The following is a 20,315-nucleotide window of genomic DNA, read 5'->3' on the forward strand; positions in this document are numbered from 1 at the left end:
CCTGTGAGATGGAGGTGAGAGTGGAGCTGAAAACAGGATTTGTTGATCGTCTTCTCCCAAGTCCCTTTACCTCATCCCCAGCAGTCAGGTAGCTACCCATCCCACATCCCTGTAGGAAACAGAAGGTTTCATTTATGGGGAGACTGTGCCAGAGATCTGGACTCAGGAGCCCCAGGCACTGTGAGGACAGGGGCCTTTACTGAAGACAAGAATTGAGTGAACGAAACCTTACATATGGTGAGACCTCTAACCCTTCCCCCATTCTGTTCCCAGAACTGGCAACTGGCTTACACCTCAGGCAGGAGGCTAAGGAGTCATTTTGAAGCAACTGATGGGTCCAAGAGAAAAGGCCTACAGATATAAGCAATTATGGGCTACGAAAATTAAAAGCCAGGTCCTCATCACATCCATCTACCGTGAAATCCACCTGGAAACAATCCCCACCTTATTAGTTTCTGGTGGTTGCTGCAACAAATTACCATCTATCTGGTGGCTTAAAACAACAGAATTTTATTCTCTCAAAGTTCTGGAGGCCAAATATCCAAAATCAGTTTCCCTGGGCCAAAGGCAAGGTGTGGCAGGGCCATGTTACCTCTGGAGACTCCAGGGGAGAATCCATTCTCTGCCTCTTCTAGTTGCTGGTGGCGGCTGCCTTCCTTGGCTTGTAGCCACATTACGCTAATCTCTGCCTCCATGGTCACATTGCTTTCTTCTCTTTCCTCAAATCTCCCTCTACCTACCTTTTATAAGGATACTTGTGATTGCATTTAGGGCCCACGAGATAATCCAGGATAATTTCTCCATCTCAAGATCCTTAATATAATCATATCTGCAAAGTTTCTGCCCTATAAGGTAATATTCACAGATCCTGGGGATTTGGACATCTTTGGGAGCCATTATTTAGTCCATCACACCACCCACATACAGCGAGCTTTCAATCAGCCTTTTAGTAACACTTTAGTGTTAGTGACATCAAAACTTTTTTACCCTTGTTGGATATCTGAGTTTCTTGCTTTATGAATTATCTATTTGTGGCTTCATCTGTTTTACAATCTACTGGTGTTTTTCCCAGAGATTAAGAGAATTTTAGATAAGGTCGCCAGTAACTCTCTATCTGCCATGCATGTTGAACATACTTCTAATTGGCATTTACCTATTAACTTGTTTATAGTTTGTTTTCTAAAATATATAAAAAAATATATTAAAATGTTATATAATCTGATATATTTCTTTTCCTTTGTACTTCATCCATGCTATTATGTCAGAAAATCTGCCTTATCCTAAAATCAGATATATGCTAATATATTTTCTCCTGGTTTTATGGTTTCAAATTTATTTAATTATTTAATCAATATGGAATTTATTTTAATATGTGGTAGATAGACTCTAACATGTTTTTTCCAAGTTATTTAACAATTTTCTAACACAAAATGTCTCTTCCTTTCCCTATGGATTTCTCCTATCATCTTTCTCAAATATATAAGTCTTCTATATCCTAGTGTCTGTTTCTGAGCTCAGTTCAGTTATCTTAATTACTGTTTCAGATGTTTTCTGTATGTCTCCTTCCCCTACCCCCAAGTTTCTAGTTATAAATAAATAACTATAGTCCATCACATTGTTTCAAAAACAATTTCATATTTTCTTACCTTTCTAAAGTTTTTATAATTATTTATTTTTTGGCATTCTACTGGTTACTTATCTAAAAGAGTTCATTTTTATCATAAGTCATGTATATGTATTTGGAAACTTTTAGAAACATTTCCACATTTTTTAAAGAAAAGAACCTAGAGATACTTTTTCTTTTTGTTGCCAATAGAATGAGCTATTTGAATATCTCTGATGACTTTATTACTTAGTTAACTCAACAAATACTAGGTGTCAGTCATTTTTCTAGGTACTGGGTATAGAGGACAAAAACAAACAACTATCCCCACCTTCATGAAACTTACATTCTAGTAAGGGAGACAGATAAAAACAGGATAGGTCAAACTTTAATGTAGTCAGTGTACCAGCCAGTGATGAGTGCTGTGGAGAAAAATAAATAGAGGAAGGGGGACAGGAAATTCTGAACAGGAGACTAGGGGTGACCTCACTGAGGTCATGTGAGTCAAGACCTAAAAAAGAAAATTGACACAAATAGCTAACTTACATTTGAAATCCCTACCATTGCTTCGGATATACTTTATGTATATTTAAAATCAATGATATAATCATTCATTGCTTATCTACTCCAATGAGCAAAATGTTAATATTGATATATCAAAAGGAATCATTGCATATTTTAAACATCAAATTCACCATGAGTTAAGTGTCTACAATGTACTTACAGGAATGAAGTAGGCTGATGGAAATCTTTGAACTGTAGAACGAAATACAAAGCTCCTATATTTAAAAAAAATAGATATTATTTCCTAAATTTATTTTTTAATGTGAGGATCTTTGTTAATTTATTCCCTATCTCTCATTAAATATTTAAGAATGCTAATCATAATGGGCATAAATAAAGTTTAAAAGCCATTAGTATTGATTGTTAAGTCTGTATATAGAAAGGCATTAGTGAAACGATTAAAAGTAACTTAATAAGTGTATAATTACCTGGAAGCATACTTGGGAACTGGAGCAGGAAGTACATTGTATTGTCCTGGTGAAAGCTTAACTGACTATACAGAATGGACAGGACACCAATAATAGATTAATACAAGTCTTAAACTCACTTTATCTTATTATCTGTCATTTATTTTATGAGCATACAACATTATGTAATTTATTCTTTATTTTAACAGTGGAAATGGCATATTTTCAAAGGTGGAGCTTCAAAACATTCCACAGATATTCACATTTCAAAAACTCTTAGAATGAATCAATAAATTCAGTCAAGTTGCAGGTATCTGAACAAGAAATTAAGAAAACAATCTTATTTGCAATAGAATTAAACACAATAAAACACTTAGAAATAAATTTAACTGAGGCAGTGAAAGATCTGTACACTGAAAACTATAAGAAAGAAATTGAAGCCCAGCCAGTGTGGCTCAGTGGTTGAGCATCAACTCAGGAACTACATATTGTTAGTTCAATTCCTGGTTAGGGCAAATGCCCAGGTTGCAGGCTCAATCCCCAGTGAGGGTGCGGCCAGGAGGCAGTCAATTGATGATGTTCCTCTCTCATCAATGTTTCTCTTTCCCTTCCTCTTTTTAAAAAAATCAATAAAAACATATTTAAAAAAAAAAAGAAATAGATACAAATAAATGGAAAGATATCCCCATGTTCATGGATGAGAAGAATTAATACTACTCAAAGCAATGTATAAACTCAATAACATCCCTATAAAAATTCCAATAGCACCCAATCAGTGTGGCTCAGTGCTTGAGCATTAACCCATAAACCAGGAAGTTACAGTTCCATTCCCAGTCAGGGCACATGCCTAGGTTGTGGGCTTGATCCCCAGTGTGGGCCGTGTAGGAGGCAGCCAATCAATGATTCTCTCTCAACATTGATGTTTTTATCTCTCTCGCCCTCTCCCTTCCTCTCTGAAATCAATAAAAATATACTTTAAAAAATTCTAATAGCATGTTTCACAGATACAGAAAAACAATCCTAAAAATTTATATAGAACCACAAAAGAGCTTAAAGTCAAAGCAACTTGAGAAAGAAAAAAAAAAGCTGAAGGCATCACACTTCCTGATTTCAAACTATATTACAAAACTATAGTCATAAAAACAGTATGGTATTAGCATAAAAACAAATACATAGACCAATGCAACAGAATGAAAGCTCCCCGCTACCCCCAAAGAAACATCCATGCATACACAATCAACTTATCTTGGCAAGGACACCAAGAATTCACCATTGGGGAAAGAATAGTCTCTTCAATAAATTGTATTGAGAAAACAGGATATCCACATGCAAAAGAATAAAATTAAACCCCTATCTTATATCACTCATAAAAATTGACTCAAGAAGGACTGAATACTTAAATGTAAAACTTGAAGCCACTAAACTCCTAGAAGAAAACATAGGGAAAACTCTTTGACATTAGTCTTAGCAATAATTTTTTTTAATATGACACTAAAAAGAGGAAAATAATGCTAATGCATCAAAAGCAAAAATAAAGCAGTAGGAAGACACCAAACTAAAAAGCTTCTGCATAGCCAAGGAAACAATCAACAAAGTAAAAAGGCAACGTAAGCAATGGGAGAAAGTATTTACAAACCATGCATCTGATAAGGTTTTAATATCTAAAATATATAAGGAACTCATACAACTCAATAACCAAAAAATAATCCGATTAAATTGGGCAAAAGACCTGAATAGATATTTTTTTCAAAGAAAACATACAAATACCCAACAGTTACATGAAAAGGTGCTGAAACACCACTAATCATCAAGGAATGCAAATCAAAACCACAATGTGATGTCACCTCACAACTGTTAGGATGGCTATTATAAAAAAGACAAGCGATAACTAGTATTGGTGAGGATGTAGAGAAAAGGGAACCCTTGTGCACCGTTGGTGGAAATGTAAAATGGTACAGACATTATGAAAAAAAGGTTCCTTGAAATATTAAAACTAGAACTACCATACGATCTTGCAATTCCACTTCTGAGTATATATCCAAAGGAAACAAAATCAGTATCTGGAAGAGACATCTGCACTCCCACACTCAGTGCAGCATTATTCACAATGGCTAAGCTATGTAAACAACCTAAGTGTCCCTTGATGCATGAATGGAAAAGAAAATGTGATATATAAATAACTGAAAAATATATTTCGATAATTCAGCATAAAAATGGAAGGAAATCCTGCCTTTTGCAACAACATGCATAATGCTAAGTGAAATAAGCCAGACAGAGAAAGACAAATACTGTTTTGTATCACTTATACGTGGAATCCAGAAAGCCTGTACTAGAAAGCCTGTACTCCTGACGGAATAGAATGGTGGTTGCCAGGGGCTAGGGTGGAGATGGAGGGTTGGTCAAAGTGTACAAAATTTCAGTTATAAGCTAAATAAGTTCTGGGGATACATGGTAACAATAGTTAATAATACTGTATTCATATACTTGAAATTTGCTAAGAGAATAGAGCTTATATGTTCTCATCCATACACATAAAGATAACAATGTGAGGTGATGGATATGGTAATCAACTTGATTGTGGTAACCATTTCACAATATATTCACAATCAAATCATCATGTTGTACACCTCAAATACATATAATTTTGTCAATGATACATCTGTAAAACTGAGGGGAAATAAATAAACCCAACTGGGTGATCTGAAGGTGGTGAAGACAAAGAGATTTGAGGGTTTTAAGGAAGAGGAACTTTCTAGAGGGGAGCCAGGAAGGTATTCTAAGGAGAAACATTGCAGAAGAGACTGTCTCTCTGCCCATTGTCAAACTTGCTGCAAAACTACCTGGTGGCTCCATCATCCCTGGGTTATGGATTTTAGCTCAGAGGTGCATGAGTAAGGGAGTAGAAGGACCTGGTAAGCACCGAGCTTGGGATATGTAAGGGAAGGGAAGGAGAGGAGGAAGCCGAATGAGAAGCCAGGAAGACTGACCCAACCTCCAGAACTCCTATTGAAGGAGCTGGTAGGAAGCAATTATATTATAAAATCCTAGGAAGAATCCTTCCCAAAGTGAGCAATCTACTCCCTACCCTCTATTATTTTAAAATCAGATTTAAAAATGCAATGCTGCCTTTTTAAATTTTATCTTTAAATCTTTATTGTTGAAAGTATTACATATGTCCCCACTGACCTCTTCTAGCTTGCCCCCACTGCCCATCCCCTCCACCCCCCACCCCCACCCCCACCCCAGGCCTTCAAAATAAGGCATCCATATGCTGGCACTCTATGCCCCATGGAAGCTCAGCTAATACAGCTCACCCTGTTGCTTTCATTCACATATTAGTACCCAATTTTGAGTGTATAGGCAGATGTTGTCGATACACTAAAAATAGCAGTAAATACAAATTTTATGATAAAATGCACACATTGTCCTGATGCACCTGTGCCTTGTTCATTGTTCACTTGACATTAAATAAACACCCAGGAAACAAGGGTATTATTTATTATTCTAGTGTGGAAGCAGGAAAATGTATTTTAAGCAGGGGGCTTTGGGGGCTGCAACATCCTATTACTTGACTTTGATGATGGTTATGTGGGTGTTTGCTTTCTATTTACTTTAAATAATGCATGTATGCTTTATATGCTTGCTCTTGCATGCTCGCTTACTCTCTTATGTACATATACATAAAGAGAAAGGAGAAAGAGAATTGAAAAGTGAAGAAGAAAAAAACACCCTTAAAGCAGTTGTTTATCTATGTATACTCAGCAATCACATAGAGTTTCTATAAAAAAGTACTTATGGAAAAACTCAGACAGCACTAGATTAGAAAGGAATATTGGTTCCCTGCAGCTTCTGTATTTGTCTTACTTTACTTGGCTTGGCCATTCTTTGCTATTTAATATTACTGAGAGAGGGCTTTTTTTCCATAAAGTTGTGAATAGTCCACTGCCTTATGTAAAAGACTGTTTCTCTGCACATTGTTGCAAACTATTCTGGGTGGCTCCACTGTCCTTGGAGATTTTTAATATACATATATATTTTCCTAATTCCTACAGATGCCTGTCACTTCTTCATTTGTAATGAGGCGCCAAGAATCTAGACAATATGCTCATAAAAATACCTGATTCTAGTTAATGTTTCAGTCCATGTAGATTAGGCACTCAGAAATCTTGCAATAGCTTGTAGCCATACAATATGACAGGATGATATTAGTGTGGATACTGCATTCAGTTCTGTTGTACCAACACCATCAAGGTCAGAATAAGTGAAAAAATCCAACCCTACTTATTAGGCTCTTGGTATGACATTTTGAGAACCAAATCCATAAATAGGTGGGACAGAAGGAAACAGATTTTTTCAATGTGTTCAAGCCCTGTTGGAATGATCATAAGGTGAATGCAGCCGAAGGGCTGGCAGGTGCAGTGCTTTGCAGGTACTATTGGCAGAAATTCAAGTGCATCTTTTCTCTGAGAAGTAAAGTCTTTTGTGTCGTATGGAAGTATCACTGACTCAGTGCTCAGACTTCTTTATGGAATGAGAGATAAACAATACAGGACCCTCTCAAAAAGAAACCTGCTTAATGATACCAATAATATTGTTCTTTTGTTTTTTTTAGGTTATCCAATATCTGATTTTATTCAGTCTTCCATATAGACAAAATCATATACTGTGCAACCTTGTAGAGTCACTTCAGACTTCTTTGGTTTATCCTAGGAGATTTTCTATTCAAACACTGCTATGCACTCCTGACATCCTTGGAGCTGAGATGGTGAGCTTGATCTCAGATAGTGGAAAAGACTTCAGCAGGAAAGAGTTAAGGAGGCAAGGTAAACAAAACTGGAAATAAAGCAGATAACACTGATATTATTTGTAAATTTACCAGTACCTTAGAGTCTTTATCAGCTCCAAATGAACTAAGAATTACAGTGGGTCCCACTCCCTGAGATAAATTTTCTGTACCCATCTTTCAAAATCCTTTTGCATTTGCCACTTTCTTGACATATTTGCATGTGACACTTGTTCTTTGAGAATTCAGTTTCAAAAATATCTGCTAAATGAGCCAATTTTTAGGGTCACTTTTTTTTTTTAAATATATTTCATTGATTTTTTACAGAGAGGAAGGGAGAGAGATAGAGAGTCAGAAACATCGATGAGAGAGAAACATCGACCAGCTGCCTCCTGCACATCTCCCACTGGGGATGTGCCCGCAACCCAGGCACATGCCCTTGACCGGAATCGAACCTGGGACCCTTCAGTCCGCAGGCCGATGCTCTATCCACTGAGCCAAACTGGTTTCAGCTAGGGTCACTTTTTTAATTTAAATGGTGTTGGTACAATGAATTGCTCCATCTTACCTATGTTTTGCTCTTTATTATTTCAACATTTAAGTCTTGAGTTCCTTACAGTATCACTTACCAGCCCAGTTAATACCTTGCTAAATGAAAAACCATCCTGTTGAAAATCCCTTAGGTGGTACCGTGGGGCACTTTCAGATTAACATGATTTCAGAGATATCTTTATCACAGCTATAAACACAGCTAACAAAGGTCAATGAGCTGGCAAGATCCGGTGCAAAGACCCTGAGATGGGAGTGGCCAAGTCAGGAAGCTTCCAGGAGGCCAGTCGGGCAGAAAGAGAGGGAGAGGGAGGAGTAAAAGAGGAGGTCTGGAATAAAGCCAGTCCCCAACAGAACTGCTGACTCTGAGAACGACCACTCAGAGATCACACCCACTATTGCAAAGACTTAAACCCTGTAATACTTTAAGAAATAAAAATTATTATAAAAAAAAAAAAAAAAAAAAAAAAAAAGACTTAAACCCAGTGGTTCCCAAACAGGAGGGGTGTGCCCCGCCCCCCCCACCCCCCCCCCCCCACCCCCGCCAGGACATTTGGCAATGTCTGGGGGCAGTTTTGGTTGTTACAACTGAGAGGGGGACTGCTATTGGCATCTAATTAGCTAATGGCATCAATTATCCAGGAATGCTGCTAAACATGCTACAAAGCACAGAACAGTTCCCCACAACAAAGAATTATTCCTTCCAAAACGTCAATCTCGCCAAAGTTGAGAAACCCTGAATTAGACATATAAGTGGAGAAGTTAAAAAAAAAAAAAAGCAGTTGGATATACAAGTCTGGAATTCAAGAGAGAAGTCTGGGTAGGAGATATAATTTGGAAATCATAAAGAGATGGTGTTCAAAGCCAAGACTAAATGAGATCACCAAGGGAGTGAATGTAGAGGGAGCAAGTGTAGAGGAGGAAGAGGTCTGGGGGCCTGGGACACTCCCACAAGAGGTCAGGGAGAAGGGGCTGAACCTGAAAAAAAGGCTGAGAAGAAAAAATGAGGAGGATTGAGGTGGAGGTGTCAGGGATTTGGAAAGGAGAGATGTGAAATAAAGCCACCCAGGAGAGTGGGAGGTAAACAGACTAGGGAAGTCCATCCAGTGCCCACGTGAGGTGAAGACTATAAAATGAGGCCAGTCATTCCGCAACATGGATGCAGGTACAAAGTCCCCAGAGAGTTAGATTTACCCAGGTTTGTGGCTTTGACAAACAAGTGAGATATGCCATCAGGAGCAAGGGAATTGAGGGCGTATGCTGAGAGTAACTCTGATGACTATGGGATTTCAGCTTTGCAAATAGGATCAATGGATTATAGATTGTGGGGAACAGAAAAATTGGGGGGAGGAGGGCTGGGATACTAGAGTGAGTGAGGCAGGACATTAGGAGTGGTCAGAGTGGGGTGCATGCAGTTGAGATTATGCAGGGTTGAAATTATTGGTCTTGAAAAAATCCAAGGAGTGAGTAGCTGAGGTAGAGGAGAGCTCAAGAAACTGAGAAGGGAGATTGTTGGAAGGTCATCTGCATGTGTACTGAAATGATGACAGGAGTAGTGGCAAAGGTGGCAGGGAGAGAAGGGAGCTAAAATCATCCAGAAATAAGTGGGAGTAACCCTGAGGTTAGTGGATGACAGCAACATTGGGGAGAAGCAGGTCACAAGCTGTGTATATGGAGAGAGATGGTCCCACTTTTGTACGTATAATTCTACAATAAAAATGTATTGATTCTCTAATAAGAAAAATTTATTTTAAAAAATTTAGGGCCATCTCAAATACTCTTTTTTATCAATTAAATTTATTGGAGTGACATTGATTAAACGGATTATATAGGTTTCAAGTGTAGATTTCTATGATATATAATCTGTATATTGCATTATGTGCCTACTACCCATAGACAAATTATCTTCTGTCCCCACATATTTGGCCCCCTTTATCCTTTACTACCCCCGACCCCCTTATACACATACACACCCACATACACACACACACACACACACACACACACACACATTCAAATATATCTATAATAATAAAAGCATAATATGCAAATTGACTGAATGACCGAACAGCGATACGGCTCTCTGGACGACCACACTATGACACCCACTGGCACCAGGCCAGCCAAGGAGGGTGTGATGTGATTGGTGGGGGCCCTGCCATTGCCCCATGATCAGCCCTCAGAGGGAGGCCCTGGCTACCTGGCCAGCGGTTCTGCGGTGGGTGGGCAGGGCCTCCCTCTGCAGGGTGATTGATCACGGGGCTCCCAGACTGAGAGAGGGCACAGGCCAGGCTGAGCGTCCCCCCTCCCCCACAGTGCATGAATTTTGTGCACCGGGCCTATACTATATGATAGAATTCTTTGATACAGGTTCTCTAGTTGAGTTACATGCTTCCGAACAAAAATAGTAAAAACTTTCTTACAAATAATAAACAGCCTTAATGAGGTATAAAGTGAATATTCTATTCTGAAGCTTGAGAGAATGTTGTTCTATCTTAATAAGTAATAATAATAATATATATCTACCTCAAATTATTCAAATTATTATTTTACTGAATTCTGCCATTAAAAAACCAGAATTATGAGTTTTATTGGTGAGTAAACAATGTTACATCTGGGTAGCTCTCCTTCTGTGAACATACCGTCATAGACCTTTGAAACAGAAAATTAGGAAAACATGTAATTCTCTCAGTTTCTGGAGCTCAATCCTTTGTGGGAGGTGGGGAGAGAGAGGAGAAAGAAAAAAAACAGGAAAAATATGTTTTCAGAAGGTTTTGTCCACCCCTGTGGGTAAGCCAAATTCTTTTGGTCTTTTAAAGCCTTAAATTTTGCCTAATACCAACCTTCTGTGTTTTCTCTTCAACAATGAGCCTTGGCCTACCTTCAGAAACCCCTAAAAGCAAGACAGGATGAAGCAGAAGGGAAGCAAATGGTGGTGGAGAATAAAGAAGAATGGTTTTGCCCTGGACATGGCCAGAATTATTTCACATGAAGCATGGTGACCTGATACCAAGCCATAAAAGTCTAAGTAAAATTTAGTGTTTGTATTTATCCACTGAAGTGAATAGGATAAGACTTACCCAGTGAACTTTTATCATTCTGTCCTATTCCAAAGCTATAATTTGCAAAACAATAAGATGGGTTTACTGGTTGCATACAACATGCGCTCATCCCAGGGAAAAATTCTCGTTCATCCTAATAATCGCTACAACCACATTATTTAATTCAACTTCCAGTTACAATGCATTTCTGCTCAGCAACACTCTGATAGGGTTGTGAAGACTAATACTATTACTAGCTTCCTTATAAATGGGAGAGATTAAGGCCCAAAGTCCCAAGTAACAAAGTCCAAGTCACAACTCAGTCCCTGGAAGAGGCCTTGACAGTGCTGTGCCCCTCCCTGGAGACACAGCTCTTGGGTTCCACCCATCCAAACCCTGCCCCTTATTCATGGCCAGAGGCCCAGGGTAGTTGGAAAGAACGCCAAATTGGGGACCAGAAGCCCTCAGTTAAAAGTACTCCTCTGCCACTGAACAAGTTACTTAGTCTATTCACCTCAGTTTATGTGCATGTAAAATGCACATAATGTAAAATGCCTCTTTCAGAATGCCTGGGAAGAACTGCTAATAGAATATATGTAGAAGTTCACAGTAAACTATTAAGAGCCACATAAGTGCCATGTATTATTCAAGGTCTAGTTTGAGTCCTACTTCATCCAGGGAACCTTCCAACTTTTCAATCCAGTCTATACTGAACTCTCCTCTGGGATTTCCTGCAACACTATTTATCATCATCAGGAAACTGATGATTTATCTCAGCATTTGATATATTTGCTCTTGCATTGTTACTTAAATATTTGCAAGTCAGGGACATCTTCCATTCACAGAGCCTGGCACAGAGCCATAAGCATAGCAATTATTATCGATGTTATGAATGAACTGGTGGACCTGAGAGTAGACTCTTACCTACCTGGTACCACAGTGCTCATTTCTACAAGAAATGTTGGGAAAAGCTTCCCTGTGGCATATGGTTATGTTCACGCTCTAATAAGGGCCCTCACTCACTGAAAGGCAGAGTTTTCTTTTTAAAAGAAGAGAGTACAGCCCGGCCGGCATGGCTCAATGGTTAAGCGTCGACCTGTAAACCAGGAGGTCACGGTTCGATTCCCCGTCAGGGCACATGCTCGGGTTGTGGGCTATATCCCCAGTGTGGGGGGTGCAGGAGGCAGCCAAATCAATGATTCTCTCTCATCATTGATGTTTCTGTCTCTCTCTCCCTCTCCCTTCCTCTCTGAAATCAATAAAAATATTTTTTTAAATCTTTATATATATAAAAAAAAAGAGAGTACACTGTGTAAACTGCTTGAAAAGACCAGAAGCATGGGCCAACCACAGATAAGATCCCAGAGGCTCCCCCAGTTGGGGGAATCCTGCCAAGATTCCCTCCAGAGAGAACAATCCTCCACCGGACCCCCCTTCCCCGTCCTCTCCTTAGGTTAAGGAGGCCTCAAAAATCTTGCAGGGCATATTTGCAAATTAGGCAGCCCTTGTTTGATTTCTGCAGAAAATAAGGCATCCTAAAGATTGTTACTTTGTCCCTGGGGAGATACACTCGAAGTTATATAGACTATTTTCCTCGGGGCTCTTGGTAGCTTTCCCACAAAAACCCAGCTGCTAGTAGGGCTTTACCTGATCTCTGTAAACCAAGGAGCTGGGGCTTGACCGCGGTTGGTCTTTAAATGAGTAAGTGGCTGCTTGCTTCTTCAACAAGTCCAAGAAGCCGGGAGGCATGTACGGGGGAAGGTCCGTTACTACTGGATTGTTTCTTTGCACAAGAGGTGGTTTTTTCCTTCCTTCATTTTTAAAATTGTAAGTTGCTGCCACTGGATTTAATAGGGATTCTTCAATAAAAGTTTTCAAGTGGTAAGAGCCAGGGATAGGAGTATTCTGTGGAAAATTGACATCGTTTTTTCAGATCAGTGTGTAAACCAGCAACATCTCCAACAGCAGCATTCTTGAAAGGGTCATTCCTAAGCAGCATCTCTTAGTTTTACAGTTTAATAAAATTCTATTAAAATACAGTAAACACTCTGGGCAGAACAATAGTTTAAGAGAATCATGATTATTTCCTTTCTGAGACAGCTGCTGAGTAATAGCCAATGGGTTATGGCTATAGTTGAAGTTTTTTTCTTAAAAAGTAGCTTCACAGATACTTAAACTTGAGATTCAACTTGGTTATAAATTTCAGGCCTCTAGTGAGACCTGAAATTTAGTTTCTTGGCTAAATAAACGTTATCCTACTTCTGCTTAGTAGATGCTACATGTTTCTGTCTAGCCCTTAAATGAGAAGCTACAGGATAATAACAGGAGGCGGAGGATGAATTGGCAGAGCATTTTGTCTAATTAGTCCAATAAGGGGTTGGGTACTTTCAAATCCCAACCGCAATGTGGCTACATGGCCAAACCTGAAGGTTTAGTCACTGCTGCTTTTGTGGCCATCTTTCCACTGAGCACTCAGCTCAGTTCCACTGTTACAATGAGTTCAATTCCAACAAGGCTTTGGCCCATGGGGCCCTTCTGTTATTGCAGGGCGTGGATGGGAAACATTTCTGCAATATAGAAATGTCGTCTCCTGAGAGGGGGATCTTCTGGTCATTTTACTACCTTGCTTTCATATGCTGACCATGTTAACTAATAAAAGTTATCATAGGCTCTGTGCTAAGTAAGATAAGAACTGAAACCCAAAAACCTCTCAGGAATGTATGCCTTATCTTTCTTGTGTCCTCTTACCAAGTTCATAAACTAGGTGGATCTTACCTCGATATTTTGTAACACAAATAGATTTCTAGAGTTGATTTACTTTTCCAAGCTTTTAAATTGAAATTTTAGTTTCTCATTCACATGCTGATGCTAAAATTATAAGGATGAAATAAAGCCTACTGTTTTCTTACAAATTGTTAGTGATTTAAACGGTAAGACTGACTTAATCAAATGTTAATGGGAATAAGAATAATATGAATGAAAATGTACATACTGTTAATGATACTCTCCACCATCCTTCTCTTTCAAAAGATGATCGCTTCCGGATTGGTTTCTATTAACAAACAAAATATGCTTATTCATTTGAGAGGTGATCCCTGGAAGTCAGACATAACTTATAAAATATTTACTTACGGGGTGGGGGGGGGGGGGGGGCGGGGGGGTAAAAGAAAATAAAAAAAAAAAATAAAAAAAAAATAAAATATTTACTTAAATTAGTTAATACCTGCACCAAATTTATCAGTCTGAATTCAAATAAAAACACTGCTATCCATTTTGCCTGTAATAGTTCTTTAAATTGCTATTTTATTATTTTAAGTGCTTTTTAAATATCTAAATTCCCTTTGGGAAAATTAGAACAATAAACATCCCCATGTGACAGAGTTGCCATAAGGATAATTAGATGTGACAAAATTTGGTGTTCTTGGGAAGAAAGGAGTTATGTAAATCAAAATTGTATTATTGTAATTGTTATTAAGATTTATGGTTCAGTCCTTCTGTCCACTTTAGTGGGTAAAGAGAGCTCATCCTCAGACGAGGATAACCTGGGGGACATGGCACATTTTGATGCCAAGAACTGTATAATATTATTCCCTTAGGTGTTTTAGAGGCTTTAGAAAACCTAAATTTAAAAGAAAGAAATAAGGAAATGAGCTTCCACCCCTTCCTCTTTGATGAGGTCCCAATTCGTACACAATGCCCTCAGCGCTGTATTTGTCAATGAAAGTGAACAGTTATCTTGAGTTTGTTTGGTGACTGTAATTTCAGGTCTGTTGCTATGTTGTGTCCGTTAGGCAGCAATGCAGGGGTGATCTCTGCTTCCTGTACCCTGCCATGCAAAGGGCTCTCCTAGTACTCCACATTCAAACTGAAGAGGAAAATTGAAATCTCTAATGAAGCTACTATGTGCATTTATGAGTATTAATGAATAAAAACTGCTTGAATGTTTTACCCTAAAAAAATATGTGTGGCTCAGGTGCTTGTGCTGGGAACTCAAGGTCAAAATGTGTAGTCATCAGATTAATGTGATATTGAGATACAAATTCCTGGAGATATGGCAAACATTGCCAATTTCTATTTCCTAGGTTCACAAACATTAAAAAAAATATATCATAAGTATGATATAGCTAGTTCTCTCCGTTTGTCCAGCTAGCTGTCACACTGAAGAGTCAGAGTGATAGAGGAGCCAAACTTGGGCTTGAACTCCAGCTCTGCCACTTACTAGCTAAAGAGCACTAGGCAAATTACTTTGGCCCTTATGAGCCCCCACTTCCTCTTAGGAGGATAAAAGTAAGGCATCAGGGATGGACATAGAGTAGACAGTAGGGGGGTGAGGGCATGTGCTGGGGAGTGGGAGCGGCTGGGGAGAGGTCAATGGGGGAAAAAGGAGGCATATGTAATACTTTCAACAATAAAGAATTTAAATAAAAAAATAAGGCATCAGGGGTTGGCACGAGCATAAGGCATCTATAATAATAAAAGTGTAATATGCTAATTAGACCAGACAGCCAAACGACCTTCTGGACGTCATAATGGACTAAGCCAGGATGGTGGGGGCCAAGGCAGAGAGGGTTAGGGGCGATCAGGCAGACAGGCAGAATGGTTAGGGGCGATCAGGCAGGCAGGCAGGCGAGCAGTTGGGAGTCAGTGGTCCCGGATTGCGAGAGGGATGTCCAACTGCCAGTTTAGGCCTGATCCCGGATTGCAAGAGGGTGCAGGCCCGGCTCAGGGACCACCTTCCCATCCCCATGCACGAATTCTGTGCACCGAACCTCTAGTTGTACATATAAACACTTGCACCCACAACAAGTGCTCAATAATAAATGGTAGCTTTTATTTTTAACATCTCATCTGCCAAGTTAAGAAGCAGATTATTTTGGTATTCTTCAGTTTCCAAGGACACTCTTGTCTTCCATAAGTACTCTATACTCTTTTATTTTTCCACATTGATTCAGCTTCACTGTTAACAGAACACAATTGTTCAGTGTTTCCTTTGGTGTTATTCCCACTAAGTAAAATCATTAAAATATTGACTTCTACTTTCACTTATAATGTTTTTGTTATTAGTACAAAATATCGGTTATCTCAAACAACAATACATTAAAAATAATCATCAAATTAGCAAAACTGATATAATTCATTGTTCCTGTCTAACAATTTATATCTATTCTACTTATGAGTACCCCTGGCTTTAGTTTTACTATGTAATATGTGCACTTCTCTAAGAAAAACCTTGCTTCATACACACTAATCTGAACTTCTTCTGATCTATTGCCTTTGTTAGATTAATATTGAAAGTTCTCTGTTGCACATTTATAGTCACAGAAATCGAACTTTCCCAGGCATGTCAAGACAGGTCTCCTACCTCTACCTGGGCCAGGAAAATGAGTTGGGAAGGACAAGAGAAAAGTAAACATGATATATATCCAAAAGAAGGTGACTGGCAGCTGCTGTTTTGTTTTGCTCAAGGCAGGTGATCTAAACTCCACCCATCTACCACTTCAAATTCGCTTTAGGGTGAATCACTTTACAAAAGATAGGCTAAACATCCTTAGCCCAAATTTAAAAACTAAACAAAGGTAGTTTAAGATATTTTATAAATACTAAACTCAAAAACGTGTTCATAGACTAAAAACAATAACAGAAACATTCTCTCGTTAGAGGAAAATGGAAGAAATCTAATCACTCTATTAAAACAGTGGTCCCCAGCATTAGTAGTAGGGAAGAAGAGGGAACATACAGATAACAAAGGGCAATCGGGAGGATGAAGGAGTAGCAAGGGCAGAGGAAATAAAATGAAGTAGAACTCAAAGGTCAGAAGAAAGGACTACAAGGTGGTAAGAAGAGAGAGAGGAGAGAGAACAGGAGGGTTGCAAAGGCCTGGGACTAGAGGTGGCATTTTGGCGGAAGAGAGGGGCGAAGGGGACCTGTAGTTGGGCGCGTCAGAGGGGCAGTACCGAGGCCAGGACCACTGAACCGCCGTGCCCCAAGTCTTCCCTTACTGGGGTAGAAGTGACCGCCTTATCTGGCTGGTCCATTGCGACCTCCGCAGTGGAGTCCTGTTGCCAGGAGACACAGGAAGGGGGAGGGGGGCTGCGTTCGCGCATGTGCAGGGGCCCCGCCAAGTCTTCTTCCAGTGGGGGAGGGGAGGCGGGCACACGTTTTGAAGTCCTGCGCTTAGCCTTGGGCACTCACACGTGCGGAATCGCCTGTAAGCCTTCAGTTATCTGCACCAATATTTTTAAATTTTATTTATTTATTTTAAAGCGAGACAGAGACAGAGAGACAGAAACAGAGAGACAAGAAACAGACACACACCCCTGTAGGGCTTGGGAACAATGCTCTAACCAACTGAGCACCCGGCCTGGGCTGCGCTGAGACTTCTAAAGGCGGTTTGTAGCCCTAACCGGTTTGGCTCAGTGGATAGAGCGTTGGCCTGCGGACTGAAAGGTCAAGGCCATGTACCGTGGTTGCAGGCACATCCCCAGTAGGGAGTGTGCAGGAGGCAGCTGATCCATGCTTCTCTCTCATCGATGTTTCTAACTCTCTGTCCCTCTCCCTTCCTCTCTGTAAAAAATCGATAAAATATATGTTTAAAAAAATAAAATAAAATAAAGGCTGTTTGTAAAGGCTTGAACATACCATAACCGCCATCAGCCCTTTTGCTAATCACCCCCACTCCCATTCTTTCAGAAAAAGAGACAGAATGCTTGATAAGCATACCTAGCTTTAAAGCAAAAATCAGCATTAGCAACCACTTTCTGAGATCGTTCTAAGCTCCTCCTGATGGAAATTCTGTAGGTGTCACTTCTCTAGCCTAACTTTGGAAGTGGTGTAAGCACTAGACCCAACAGGATTCACTGAGAAACCAGACCGCCCTTTCCTACCAGTATAGACCCTTTCACTTTCAACCTCTTTTGATGTAGCATCTCAACCTATAAACATTCTCATCTTTAAAAACAAACCCTCAATCTTTATAATTCCATTTTGTGGAGTACCTGTGTTCCATATACTTCACAAACATAAATTTAATTAATCCTCACAATAACCCCGTGAAATAGGCATTAATCCCATTTTAAGAATGAGGAGAGGCTTTGTTGGGCAGTGTCCTCAGCATCATACAGCAGTGGCAGAGTTCAAGTCCAGGTCTGATTCCAGTGTCCCACTGTCCAAACCACCATGAAGTTTCTGCTCCCTTTTACAAACTTTCAAGAGTAGACTCAATTCTTTCACCTCCCATACTTTCCTAAAACATCTTAATCTGACATGCACACACACCTTTCCATTAAAATTGCACTTGCTAAACTAACCAATGACCCAATGGCCAAACACAATGGGCATTTTTCAGCTCTTAACTTGACCTCCATTTGTTATTGCTGCACTCCCTCACTCTTGAATCCCTCTCTACCAGACTTGAGGGTTAGGGTGAGCATTGGCTGCATTTGCTGTGATTTGTGCTTCTTTGTCTATAAAGGTGATAAACTGGTACTTCCCCACAAGGTGATTATGATTAACTTGAGTGAAATGTTTGGAACCATGTTTGGCACAATGTTTTCAGTAAATATGGACTATCATTACCTTTAGGACAAAAACATTTACAATCGTCTCCTTCATCAGCTCATGCTTTGATGTATGGAGTTGACCTTTGAACACAGGATTAGGGGTGCCAACCCCAAGCCACCTGAAATCCATGCGTAATTTTTGACTCCCCAAAATCTTAACTACAGTCCCTTGGTATCCATAGGGGATTGGTTCCAGGGACCCCCATGGATACCAAAACCCTCAGATGTTTATGGCCCTTATATATAAAATGGCTTAGAATGATACATACAACTGGCTCTCTGCTTCGGTGGATGTGAAACACAGGGATATGGAAGTCTATACATTTTGGGGGGAAGAAAGTGTTAAGTGGACCCACCCTGTTCAAACCCATATTGTTCCAGGGTCAGCTGTACTTGTAAACGCCAAATATGCCATTCTCATACTTCTAAGGTCTCCCATATGCTAGCCTTCCTTTGACAGCCTGGTACAGTCTCTCAAAGGTCAACTTCTCTGAGAAGTCCCTTGGCTTAATCCCTCGTAGCCCAAAGGGACCCTGTGCCTATCTTTATTGGAGGACGCATTGTAATAAATTGTTCCCAATTTTAAACATATCCAAAACACAGGTTTTATCTTCTGAGCCTTTGAATATAGGATGAAATTACTGAATAACCAGTTTTCCTCTCTATAAATTTAAATAGGATAAACTTACAGCAGTGCTTTTAAAAAATTAATGTACACAAATACCAGGGCATTTTGTTAAAATACACATTAATTCAGATTCTGGGCAAGGGCAAAGATTCTGCATTTCTAAGAAGCTTTCAGGTGATTCTATGGGCAACTTGAGTAGCAAGAGACTAGAGAACTCCATTTTTCTTAAAATAATGGGATTCTAAATTCATTTAATATAACCTTAAAAAATATAGAAGGGGAAAAAATAACAACCAGGCACCAGGTTTGAAATCAATAATTATAAGGCCAAGAGGCAAGCAAAAACCAATTTTCACAAATGTAAGATTAATCAAGTCCATCACTGTGATTCATTTCATTTTCTTCAAGAAAATTGCTCATCAGACTAGGGACTGGTACCCTAGAGACTAAAATATGATGAAAGGTACAGAGAAGTCCAGAAACCCACACCAGGGAACATCTAGAAGAGAAAATAGCTTGAGTATACCAAAAATAGAAACAGTATAATGGGTCAATGATTTCAAGGACTTCACCAATAAAACAGATTAAGCATATAGGATAAACAAAATGTTCTCATAACATTGTATTATATAATACTACTGGGAAAAGTTTAAAAGTGATCATAACAAGCATTTTTCTTTGATGATACAAGATTAAGTAGAGCTTGGCAAGCTTTTGCTATGCATCAAATCTTTAATTAAAATTACATCCCAGGATCAATTTTAACTACAATAGTGATGGTTCTGTTATAATTATCTGAGAGCAAACATGCTACAGATAGTACTAAGAAAATAATTATCAATTACCATAACCCTGCTAATAAAGAACAGGTAATATGGTAAAGATTTGAAGATAAGGTTTAAAATTATAGCCCTAGGCCCAGCTGGCATGACTTAGTGGTTGAGTGTGGACCTATGAACCAAGAGGTCAGAGTTCAATTCCCAGTCAGGGTACATGCCCAGGTTGTGGGCTCAATCCCTGGTGGGGCACGTGCAGAAGGCAGCTAATCAATTATTCTCTCATCATTAATGTTTCTCTCTCTCTCTCCCTTTCCTTTCCTCCCTGAACTTGATAATATATATATGTATTTTAAAAAGCACAATGAGTAAAACATTAGGAAATAGACGTTAAAACATGACACA

At 39.3% G+C, this 20,315-nt stretch overlaps 1 protein-coding gene across 1 annotated transcript in view; it reads right to left on the reverse strand.

The window, feature by feature from the left end:
* Positions 1–16,982, reverse strand: part of STPG4 (sperm-tail PG-rich repeat containing 4) — a 35,647-nt gene extending 18,665 nt beyond the window's left edge. The window contains exons 1-5 of the mRNA XM_070428430.1: positions 16,902–16,982; positions 13,940–13,999; positions 12,595–12,852; positions 2,596–2,660; positions 2,328–2,382 (exon numbers count right to left, since the gene is read on the reverse strand). Of these exons, the coding sequence (XP_070284531.1) occupies positions 2,328–2,382; positions 2,596–2,660; positions 12,595–12,852; positions 13,940–13,999; positions 16,902–16,982 (519 nt within the window). The remainder of the gene's footprint in view (positions 1–2,327; positions 2,383–2,595; positions 2,661–12,594; positions 12,853–13,939; positions 14,000–16,901) is intronic.
* Positions 16,983–20,315: the final 3,333 nt, after the last annotated feature.

The sequence above is a fragment of the Myotis yumanensis genome, unplaced genomic scaffold (genome assembly GCF_028538775.1).
Source record: "Myotis yumanensis isolate MYYU_CA2020_CCGP unplaced genomic scaffold, mMyoYum1.0.hap1 SCAF_11, whole genome shotgun sequence".
Classification (NCBI taxonomy): domain Eukaryota; kingdom Metazoa; phylum Chordata; class Mammalia; order Chiroptera; family Vespertilionidae; genus Myotis; species Myotis yumanensis.